This window comes from Oxyura jamaicensis, chromosome 10, assembly GCF_011077185.1.
Source record: "Oxyura jamaicensis isolate SHBP4307 breed ruddy duck chromosome 10, BPBGC_Ojam_1.0, whole genome shotgun sequence".
NCBI classification, from domain to species: Eukaryota; Metazoa; Chordata; class Aves; order Anseriformes; family Anatidae; genus Oxyura; species Oxyura jamaicensis.
Genome location: NC_048902.1, coordinates 9133402 through 9144343, shown reverse-complemented (window position 1 = coordinate 9144343; position 10942 = coordinate 9133402). Strand labels below are relative to the sequence as shown.

Here is a 10942-nt window from a genome sequence, read left to right as displayed (position 1 = left end):
CGCTCGCCGTCTGCTGGCTCTCTGGGTCCTTCCCAAGGGTGAGGGGAGGGCACGGCTGGGGACACGTGGCCAGGAGGGCCACCAGGGCTGTCCCTGCTGTGTTGGCTGGGGTTGCACGGAGCTGAGGCTCCATGGTAGGTTTTGGGGGGGTCAGCAGGACCAGATCTCTGTGCCCCTCCGTCTTAGGAAAGCCCAAACCGGAGCAAGAGGCTCCTCAAAACAGCTGCCGGCCCCTGCGGCACAGCCAAGGGGACATGGGGACAGGGACGGCGTGGCCAGGAGATGTGCATCCCTGCAGCAGCCTCCGGGCTGCCAGGGCTTTGAGGAAGGCTTTTAAATCCCTGAAAGCTTCTGCAGCTCCAGGCCAGGGGTGGAGCAGGGTTTCTGCGTGTGTTTACACAGCCTGCAGCTCCCCGGAGCTGTCTTGGCAGGGACGGAGGTGAGAGATGACAGGAGGTGGCTTCGTTCTCCTTTGTTTGTTTTCTTTTCCCTCCTTTGGCATAACCGGGGTGCCCTGGGGGTGAGCTGAGCTCTTCGTGGTGGTTTCTGGCCTCCCTGAGCTCCCAGCCTCGCACGCAGCCTCGGTACAGCCGTGGGCGCTGGGGTCTGGCTGTGTCCCCACGTGTCCCCAGGGCCACCATCCCCTCTAAATGCCACCTGCCTGAGCCCCTGCGAGGTGGGGCAGGGAGCTGGGCTGGGCTGGCTGCAAGAAGTGAAATTTGCCTTCGTAAACATGAGGGACAGCGGTGGCACGTGGCCACGGGCCTGCAGGGGAGCAGGGAGGGCTGGTGGCACCCCAGGCTGGCACCGTTTGGTGGCCTCCATCCCTTGGCCACCTCGGGGACGTGGAGAGGGCCCGACTGGAGATGCTGAGTCCTATGAAATGAAACCGAAACTCCCTGCCGAGACCTCGTCCTCCCAGCGCTGGGGCTGGAGCAGCACTGCTATTTTTTTTTTTTTTATTTTATTGTCTGTAATGGGAAAAATCTGTGGCTGCTCGTTAGCATCAAAAGCCCGCGGCCAGGGGCTGCTCCCGGGCCGTGCTCCCTGTTCCAGCCGCCATCAAACAACCCAAATCCGGGGCTGCAGAGCCTGCGCAGAGGCCTCGGGCTCCGGCAGAGCTGCTTTTCAGCTGCTCGGTGTCCTTCCTTCCCCTCCCTGCCCCGGCGGGCGATTTGGGGCACCCCGTGAACCCCTTCTCCCTCCCAGGGCCACGGGGCAGGGTGGGCGCAGAGGCAGCAGGCACGGGTTGGCTTATAAAAGGTATTTATTGTGCTTGGTACTCGGCTGGCCACACAGCTTTGGTTATAGGGCTGCGGGAAGCTGCACAGCTCCCGCAGGCGAGTGCTAAGCAGAAGGCACGAGGAAGGACAGCCGCGCCGTGGGGTGGGGAGAGGGAGGTGCTCAGCGGGTCCCCGGCACCCTGGGCTGGTGGGCATGGTGTGTACGTCCCAACGGGGCTGCTAGAGCACTTTCAGGGGAGTTTTCTTTTTCATTTGGGTCTCTTTGGTCTCGGTTTCCCCCCTGCTTTCGAAGCCTTGGAGCCGGAGCAGCGCAGCCCGGTGGGTCCAGCCCAGCCGGGCGGTTTGAACCGGGGGCTTCAGCGGTGAAAGGGAGGGGGGAGAGCATCTGCGTCCCATCTGGGGGAGGCACGGAGGGGGCAGGGCCTGATCCTGCGAAGCAAGGAGGGCACAGGCACCTCGGGTGCTCCCTTCCCCAGCCAGTTTCCCGCAGGGGTGAAGGCAGTGGATGGAAATGCTTCTCCCCAGACGGCCTGATTCACACCCTTGACCTGGCACAACGTGCCCCACACCTCTCCTACCATATTTATCCTGCTCAGGAGCACCTCACTACTTCTGTCCCTAAAGCCACGTGCCCCGTGGCCCAGGGACCCTCTACCAGGGCTCCCTGCTTGCTCAGCCTGGCCATACAGCCCCCGGTGCTCCAGGGAGGCTGGTGGTAGGAAGGGTGCTCCTGGCTGACAGCCAGCACCCGGACGGTGGGGACGTGGCCTTTGTGCCCCCTGCCCACCCCGGGGGCTGTGGGTGGAGGAGGGCTGGTGGTGGGGGCTCTGAGGCTGGGGGTGTTGCCCCACAGGGGGTGGGCTTCACCCCTGCATCCCCGTTTTGGTCTCGGAGGGGAGCTGGTGGCAGACATGGGTGCCTGGAAAGCGGCAGCATGGTGCTAGGCTGCCCCATCGCACTTTTCACCCGAGCCCATTTGAAGCTCTCAAGCCCCCATCGGGGACGGGATGTGCTGCCAGCCCTGGGCTTGGCTCCAGGCCCCCTTGGACTCCCATCCGCCCGCAGTTCCCAGAAGCTCAGCAAACGCGTGGCACTACGTGAAGATAAATGATACAGAAAGAGGGGGGAGCCCCCCGGGCACCGTTTCCTTCTCCCCCTTTACCAGCTCAGCGCGATGCCCAAAGCCAGCAGGAGGGTCCCCAGCTGGACCCGGGGCACGGCTCCTCCAGCCTTGCTCTTGGACTCCCTCGGCACGTGGTAAACGATCACCAGCTTTTCCCCGGCCCCGGACGGATCCATTTCGTCGCCCTTGTAGCAGCTCTGGCCCCCGAGGTGGCTGGCCTGGGGGTCATCCTGCAGCAGGTCTTCAGCCGGATTCTCCGACCCGGCCAAAGCCACGTTGACCGAGACCTCCCGCGTGCCCACGTCGTTGACGGCGAGGCAGGTGTAGATGCCTTCATCCTCCTTGCTGAACCTGGGGATGGCCATGGTGCCGTTCTTGAAGACCAGGAAGCGCTCCTGGCTCTGCTTGGCGCGCCCGGAGAGGGAAGCGTTCCCGTCCCGTGCCACGGTGGGCCCGTTGATCTCGACGCCGCGGCTGGAGGTCTGGATCTTCCAGCGGATCTCCGGCGGGGGGCTGCCCGCCACGCTGCAGTGCAGCGTCAGGGTGAGGCCGTCGTACGTGACGGAGTTGTCCAGGTTGGAGAGGTAGGTGAGCTGCACGGACGGGGCGACGCAGTGGTGCTCGGGGATGTCCGTCACCGCCCTGCCCTTCAGCCTGCCCGGAGCCACGCACAGCGTAGCTCCCCCCTTGGTGATGGAGACGGAGGTGCTCTCGGTCCACCTCTTCAGCCAGAAGACCTTGCAGGAGCAGTTGAAGGGGTTGTTGAAGATCTGCAGCTGGGACAGGGAGGGCAGCTTGTCGAAGGTGCCCTCGGCCAGCGTGGTGAGCTGGTTGTCGTTCAGCCACAGCGAGCGCAGGTCCTTCAGGGCGTGGAAGGCATCCCGGGGCAGCCCGGCCAGCCGGTTGTTGTTCATCTTCAGGATCTGCAAGCTGCTGAGGTTGCGGAGGTCCTGCCAGGGGAAATCCGTAATCTTGTTGTGGCTCAGGTCCAGGTTCTTCAGCTGCGCCAGGAGCGCGAAAGCCCCCGGCTCCACGGCGCCGATCTGGTTGTAGCCCAGCCACAGCGACTGCACCTCGGGGACCTCGGCGAAGGCACCCCGCCACAGCCAGCCGATCCTGTTGGCCGACAGGGTGAGGATGGAGACGTTGGGGGACAGCCCCCGGGGCACCTCCAGCAGCTCCTTGTAGGCGCACTCAGCCAGCAGCCGCCCGTTCTTCTTGGTGGAGCAGGAGCAGGCGCTGGGGCAGGCCAGGCTGCGCCCCAGCAGCGCAGCGATGCCCAGGCAGCACAGCAGCGGCCTCATCCTTCCTCCTGGGGACAGAGACAGGGGGCGTGAAGGGGGGGCCTGGCTCGCTGGGGCCAGCCGGGCTGGGGCTCTGCTGCTCCTCGCCAAGCGCTAACAGGAAACAGCCCCGCGGCGGCTCGGCCGGTGCGGTAGCGAGGAATTGGTAAAATATTCCCGAATCCGAGCAAGGCACGGCCGTGCCGAGAGCTTTCGGCTGCCTCCGGGATCCCAAAACGCTTCCTCCCAGCACCAGCTCCTTACCAAAAGGCCCCCCCCGCCCCGGGACACCGCTTCCTCATTCTGGGAATCCTGCATCCCTCCTGGGCTTGGACGCGACGTACAAGCTCCGGGTTCAGAGTTCACTCCATCTCTCCCTCTCCGGAGCACTTCAGCCCTTTTTCCCCCCAGCCTCAGCCCTTTTCCCCCCAAAGCACCAAACTTTCAGGCTTCTCGGCCCGCGTTCAGCCCTCAAACCAGCCCCCGGCCTCCACGTTTTTTTTCCACGGAGAAAAGAAAAACAGCTTCCCGACTGCTGCTTCTCAGAGAGCAGGGTCCTGAGCTGCTGGAAGGTTTTACAACGCTTTCGGCTGCCAAGGGCAGAGCTAACTCCTCGCTCACTAACTCCCGGGGGCTGCGTGCGGGCTGGGCCCCCCCTCGGGAGAGGTTAAAGCCCGGCTCTGCGGGGAGCTGGCAGCGGGACCCCCTTTGTTTCCCCAGCCCTGGCACTTCCAGCGGGAGGGGAAAGGGGCTGGCGGCACCAAAACCCTGCGCAACAGCGGGGAGGGGGGGGGGACGACTTGCAAAAACCGGGCTGGGGTGACTGCAGCGGGGGGGTTGGAAGCGTCCGGGGGTTGGGGCCGGATCCTGGATCCTTCTGGGGCGCTCCCGACACCCCCACACGTCCCTCCCCTACACCCGATGCTACGGGGCTGGCGCATACCAGAGCCGTGCACAACGCCCCCCCCCCCCGTGCCTCCCCGGTTCCACCGAGCGCCCCCGGTCTCCCAAACCCCCCTGGCCCCATCACCGGCCCCGTGGGCTTCCCGGGGACGGGGTCGCCCCTCGCTCTCCCGCTGCGGCTCCGGTGCTGGCGGCTGCGGCTCCCTCGCCCCCCCCGCCCCCCCGGCTTCTCCTCCCCCTCCCGCTCCCCCGGGCCCTTTTGTTTTCCATGGCACCGACCCGCTCCAGCTCTCGCCTTCCCGAGGATCGCAGGGAAAAATAAAGAAAAAAAAAAGGAAAAAAAAATATATAAAAAAAACGCAACCAGCCGGCCCCTCCTCCCCCCCGCAGCCAGGGCCCGTGTCCGTCCCCCTCTGCCCCATGCCGGGGGGGCTGTCCCGCAGCCCCCGGCCCCAGAGGGCTGAGGGTGCAGAGCATCCCCCCCCGGGGTTAAAAATTAGAGGGAATGGGGTGCAAGATATGAGGGGGTTGGGGGCGTCCCGGGACTTTTCCCTCCGCCCCTGCCCCAAAAAGACTTCGGGATGAACACAGGGAGGCTCGGGGCGGCTGCTCCCGGCTCTTCTCCCCTTTTGTTGTGCTGTGGGATACGAGATCCCCTCATCCTACTGCTGTGGGGCCAACGGCGCAGTGCTATCAGTGTCCCCTATCCGTCCGCCCCCGTGGGCTGCGACGATGGGGCGAGGAGAGCGCCTGGTCGCGGTCACCCGTGGGCACGTCCCGCTCCACACAGGGCCGGCAGCAGAAGGGTTAATGCTTTAGGAGGTGACAAGCCGCCCTGCTGTGCCCCCTTAACCCTTTCTGCCCAGCACCAGCCTGCAGAAACGACCCCGGGACTTGGGGGGGGGGAGAAGCTGAGCCCCCTCCCCGCGCCCTAATTGTGCCCGTGGGCACCTGGCGCTAATTAGCGCCCTCCCGAAAAAGAGCGGGGAGGGAGGGGGGGAGCAATCCGGCACCGGGAGGTGCTCATCACCGCCGGATCCCCTGCAGACACGCCGGGCGGGGACATCTATTACCCTCTAATTAAAGGGAGGCAGCAATGATTGTTCTTTTTTATTCCTTGCGTGTTCCTGGGCACGAAACTCAATTAAAGTGTATCCGCAGAAGGGGATTTGTCTGCGGTGAGGGGGGGGGAAGTGTTTTCGCACGTGTTTTTCAAAGCTGCAGCGAACACCTGGGCTGCCGCGGCGGAGCCTCGAGCCGGCAGGATTTGGGGGATTCGGGGGGGCTCCCCTCCGCCCGCCCCCCTCCTCGCTTTGTCCGCCTTCTCCCCGCTCCCTCCCCGTGCAGTAGGAGAAAGATGCGGAGCCAGGACCTGAAATAGAAAGCCGTGCTCCGGAGGATGGAGAAAGGAGAGGCTGGGGGCGGCGGGATGGGCTGCGAATGGTGCTGGATGGGTGGGCGCTCCGCCAGCATAGGGGCTGCGGGGTTATGGGGTCGCCCCCCTATTCCCCCCCCTCCATGTTCATCTCCCTGGTCTTTTTCGTACGGCCGAGGCTGGCTGCAAGCGGAGCTCCAGATAAGAAAAGCAATCAAAGGCGGCCTTAAATCTTCGCCCTGTAAGCGTGGGTTTAAATCACCCGTGGGGCGAGAGCCCCCCATAAATCCGGGAGCGCTGGGCGCCGGGCTGCGCTCCTCTACCCGGTGCTGTGCCTTCCGCTGTGTGCGGGGGGGGAAACACGGGCTCCGTGGGCATCTATGGATTTGCACATTTGTTGAGCATGTGCGGTGTGTGTGCCGAAATATATAATGCTTGTAAAAATAACAGGAGAGCGTCCTGCGTGGTTTTGCTACCTATTTATATGCAGGATGCGTGTAAATGCGTGCACACGCCGTGCGGAAACGTTGTCTTTGCATTTCGATGTCTTGTGTGCGTAGGGAGAGGTTTGTAATATTTTTGTGCACATGATGCATCTGGGTACGTTTATATGGTGTGCACAGACGGACTACAGCCGGCGTGCGTGTGGGGGTCAGGCTAGTGGTGGGGGTGCGCGGCACGGACGGATAAAGGAGCGTACGTGGCGAGGCTGTGTGTATATTTATGTATGTATAGCGGGTGGATCTGCACACAGGGTGCCTGTGAATTGTAGCTACGTGCATGCAGGAATCTGTTCGTGCAGATACATTTTCACCCCTCCCCGGCTCCCCTTGGCAGAGTGGGGGGCACTGGGGGGGTCCCGGCTGCAGCCCCCCACCTCCTGACCAAGCACGGACGCGTTTCCACTTTCAATCCCTTTTATTGACTCTTTCACAGACAGAAGGGCGCAGAAAGGCACCCGAGGATCTCGCCAGCCCCGGGGGCTCCCCGGGGGGGGCGGCAGCGGCCCCTCGCCCCCCGGGAAGGGGGGGGCAGACCCCACGAGCGGCCCCCCGCCGGCAGCACGGGCGCGCCTACGGCACAGACACTTGCTACAACGCTACTCTACCCAACACACATCGAGGGGCACCGGGGAGGGGGGGCCGGGGGGCGTCTGGGGGGGGGGTGCGGGAGTGTCCCCGCAGTCCCGTGCCCGGGGCGGGGGGGGGGGCTCGGAGCTGTCCGGAGCCGCCGGGTGCTGAACGGAGCCGCCCCGGGCGTGCGGCGGGGTCGGAACCGGGGAGCCCCCGGAAGGAAGCGGGAGGAAACCGGGGGGTACAGGAGGGCTCCAGGGGGCTCTGGGGGGGGACCGGAGGGGACGGGGGGGACCTGGGGGAGGGGTGCAGAGTGGCGGGGACCCGCCGGGGCCGAGCCAACGCACGGCGGAGCCGCTCCTCTCCGCGGAACGGTTTTGGGGGCTATCGGGCGTTTGCTTTCAGCTTTTTTTTTTTTTTTTTTTTTTTTTTTCTCGCTCTGTTTTTCGTTCTTTTCCTTCGAGGGGACTCAAAATAAGGGGAGGGAGGGAGGCAGAGGCGGGAGGGTGCCGGGGAATCGTTGCGCTGCGGCGGCAGGGAGCGCCGAGCTGCAGCCAAACGAAATCGGGGGAGCAGCATCCTGCCCGCGGCCGGAGCCCCCGGCACCGAGCCCCTGCCCCAGGGAGCCACTACCCGGCGGGGGAGGAAGAGGAGGAGGAAGGACACGCCACCAGCACCCAGGGTTTTCCCCTCTCTCCTCGCTCCTTCCTCGGAGGAGAAGCAGCGGGGCCGGGAGGGGTTGGGGAGGGGGATGCTGGGGACGAAGGGGACTCGGGAGGGGGGTACCGGGGGAGCTCAGCGGGGGCGCTGCCGGTAATTCCCATTGATCTCCTGGGAGATGGTGACGGCCTCAGCGCCCAGCGGCAGCTTGTCGCTGTACTCAGAGCGCACCTCAAACTCCTCGCCGTTGGCTTTGGATTGCGACTCCGCCATGGAGCTGGCAGCCACGCTCTCCTCCCGCTCCAGCTCCACGGCCCCTTCGGCCTCTCTCCTCCTCCTCCGCCTGCCTCCTTCGTCGTCATCGTCCTCTTCTTCATCCTCCTCCTCCGCGTCGCCTTCACCCACCTCGCTGGGGTTGTAGTTCTTCTCAGACTCCAGGTAGGAGGCGCGGGGGTCGAAGTCGGCGGCCATGTGCTTCTCCATCTGGTCCGGGTTCTGGGCTTTCATGATCAGCTTGTAGGTCTTCCCGTGGTACTTGGAGAGCAGGTGACACCAGGTGGCCCCCATCAGTGGCAGGGTGGCCAGCACCAGCAAGAAGATGCTCACAACCACGATGATGATGAGTGAGGGGATCTCCTTCTTGGTGGTGAAGACCACTTGGACTTGGCAGTCCTCGCCCAGGTAGGTGAGGCACACAGAGTAATTGGTGCCGGGGTTCAAGCCCTGGAACCAGTACGAGTTCACCCCTTCCTCAATCTTGGACCACTGCACCAAGGCGTGGCCCTGGCTGCTCTCCTGGCACAGGTAGAGAATCCTGAGGTGGACCTTCTCAGGCTGCAGGTAGGTGGGTGTCAGCTGTACCCGGGCGTCACGCTCCGACACGTCCAAGGCGATGACGCCCAGGTCGAAGGTGTGCTGCTTGAAGTCACCACTCTGGTTGAAGGCATGGTTGGAAATGTACCTGCTGGTCTGTGTGGAGCCACACTTCTTCTCAAAGGGAGGATGCTGGAAAGGGACTTGCCCGTCTCCTGTGGGCTCTGTCCCAGCTGCCGAGGATGGTTGGCTCTGCCGGGTGGGGCTGAGGGGTTTGCTCCTCTCGTCTGGTGTAAGCACACTGTTCTTTGCTCCCTTGGCCCCTGGCTTCTTGTCACCCGGCTGTGCTTTGCCCCCTGCTGTGTCCCTCCCGGGCAGCAGCGGGTACTTCTGGGCACCAGCCACGGCCACGTTAACCGAGGTCTGGTTGCTCCCCATCTCATTGCTGGCCAGGCAGGTGTAGGTGCCTTCTTCTCGCTTGCTCAGGTGAGGGATTACCAACGTGCCGTTCTTGAAGACCAAGAATCGCTCAGGGTCCTGCCTGGGGAGGTCCTTCCCCGCGCTCTCCTTTGGGTTCCCGCTGAGCTCCAGTGTCTGGCTGGAGGTGCGGATCTTCCAGCTCACTGCGGGTGGTGGGGTGCCCGTCACGGCACAGTGCAGCGTCAAGGTGAAGCCATCGAAGAGCTCCGTGGTGTCTAGGTTGGGGTAATAGGTGAGCTGCACGGATGGCGGGGTGCACTGCACGTCCGGGATCTTCCCCACAGGCACCCCTCGGAGCTGCTCTGGGAGGTTGCAAGTGATGGAGTCCTTCTCCGGGATGGAGATGAGCGTGCTGTCCATCCACTTCTTCAGCCACTGGAGCCTGCAGGAGCAGTCGAAGGGGTTGTTGTAGATCTGCAGGTGGGAGAGGGAGCTGAGCGAGTCGAAGATGCCCTCGGCGAGGGCGCTGAACTTGTTGTTGTTGATGCGCAGGGAGCGGAGGTCCTTGAGGGTGTGGAAAGCCCCCCGGGGCACCACGGCCATGTGGTTATTGTTCATTTTGAGCAGCTGGAGGGCGCTGAGGTTGTAGAGGTCCTGCCAGGGGAAGTCCACGATCTGATTGTGGCTGATGTCGAGGTTTTTCAGCTGCACCAGGATGGCGAAGGTGCCGGGCTCGATGGCGCGGATCTCGTTGTGCGCCAACCACAGGGATGTCACCTGGGTCACCTCCACAAAGGAGCGCCGCTGCAGCGAGCTGATCTTGTTGGCCGACAGGCTGAGGGTGGTCACGTTGGAGGGCAGCCCGGTGGGCACCACCTGCAGCTCCTTGTAGGCGCAGTCGGCGAACTGGTGGGCGTACTTATCCACACAGGCGCAGGGCTCCGGGCACGCCCGGGCCATGCCCAGCAGGGCCACCAGCCACAGCGCTGGGGCCATCTCGCCCTGCCGAGGGACACAGGGGCTCGGTGGGCGCCCACCCCGCTCCCCGCCGCCACCGCCCCGGCCCCTGCCCCATTGTCTGTGCCCGCCCCCCCGCAGCCTCCCCCTTCGCTCCTTCTCCTCCCGGCTTTCTGCTCCCTCCTCCTGCAAACCTCGTTTCCTTCCCCCTCTCTTTTTATTTTATTTTATTTTTTGTAATTTCTGCTTTTTCTGTTATTCCTTTCTATTTTTTCTCTCTTTCCCCCACCCTCCTCCTCTTCACTTTTCTCCCTCCCTTCTCCCTCTCCCCGTACTTTTCCCCCTCCCAATCCTCCCTCCTCCCCGCGTCCCCCTCCACCCCCCAGACCCCCGCCGGCTTCTCCCCGTCCCCCCCCCGCCGCAGACCCCGCACCTTACCCGCTCCTAAGTGCCGGTGAGCAAGGCGCAGCGCTTCTCCCCTCGGCTGCCGCTCCTCAGCATCCTCCTCCCCAGCCCCGGCCCCGTGGCACGGAGGCGCCCAGAGGCGGCGGTGAGGGGCGCGGCGGAGATTTTTTGGGGGGGTGGCTTACGGGACGGGGATGGGGGGATTTTTTTTTTTTTTGGGGGGGGGGGGGTGGGACACACGCCGCCCGCACCCCCGCACCTCACCGGGCTTGAGCTGCGCACCGGAGCGGGGCCGGGCGGGCACTGGGGCTGCGGAGCCGAGAGAGGAGGGAGGAATTAGCATTTCTGCCAGCCTCCCCCTCCGCACGGCCGCCCCCTCCCTCCTCGCCACCCCTTTCCCATCCCACCACCCACCCACCGCCGCCTCGCCAGCCCCCAGAGCCCCTTCCCCGGGGGCGGCGAGCGGCGCCCCCCGAAAATCCTGCAAAGAAACGCGCAGAAACGCCCTCCGCGCCGAGCAGCGAGCCGAGCCCCCTCCCGCCCCCCGCACACGGAGGCAGCCGGGATGCGGACCCGCACCCCCGGCTCCCCACTTTGCCGTCGGGGTCCCCCCCCCCCCGTAGGGATAAAGCACGGTACGGGGGTGTCTCGGCCCTTCGGGGACCGCTTCTGCACGGGCTCCGGTG

The 10942-nt window shown here is 64.6% G+C and overlaps 2 protein-coding genes across 4 annotated transcripts; both read right to left on the bottom strand.

The window, feature by feature from the left end:
* Positions 1-1249: 1249 nt before the first annotated feature.
* ISLR (immunoglobulin superfamily containing leucine rich repeat) lies at positions 1250-4959 on the bottom strand. Of its 3 annotated transcripts, none has more exons than XM_035335882.1 (2): positions 4833-4959; positions 1250-3679 (listed from the first exon to the last, which is right to left on the bottom strand). In XM_035335882.1, the coding sequence occupies exon 2, from the start codon at positions 3669-3671 to the stop codon at positions 2403-2405; it is 1269 nt and encodes a 422-aa protein (XP_035191773.1). In that variant the 5' UTR covers positions 3672-3679; positions 4833-4959; the 3' UTR covers positions 1250-2402. The 3 variants fall into 3 exon arrangements, with proteins under 3 accessions (XP_035191773.1, XP_035191772.1, XP_035191774.1); XM_035335881.1 differs by lacking the exon at positions 4833-4959 and adding an exon at positions 4681-4815; XM_035335883.1 differs by lacking the exon at positions 4833-4959 and adding an exon at positions 3915-4590.
* Positions 4960-6827: 1868 nt separating this feature from the next.
* Positions 6828-10723, bottom strand: ISLR2 (immunoglobulin superfamily containing leucine rich repeat 2). Its single transcript, XM_035335880.1, has 2 exons — positions 10290-10723; positions 6828-9896 (listed from the first exon to the last, which is right to left on the bottom strand). Exon 2 carries the CDS (start codon positions 9888-9890, stop codon positions 7797-7799), a length of 2094 nt encoding a protein of 697 aa, XP_035191771.1. The 5' UTR covers positions 9891-9896; positions 10290-10723; the 3' UTR covers positions 6828-7796.
* Positions 10724-10942: the final 219 nt, after the last annotated feature.

Coding starts and splice junctions, on each gene's coding strand:
- ISLR (XM_035335882.1), bottom strand. CDS start 3,671: ATGAGGCCGCTGCTGTGCTGCCTGGGCATCGCTGCGCTGCTGGGGCGC.
- ISLR2 (XM_035335880.1), bottom strand. CDS start 9,890: ATGGCCCCAGCGCTGTGGCTGGTGGCCCTGCTGGGCATGGCCCGGGCG.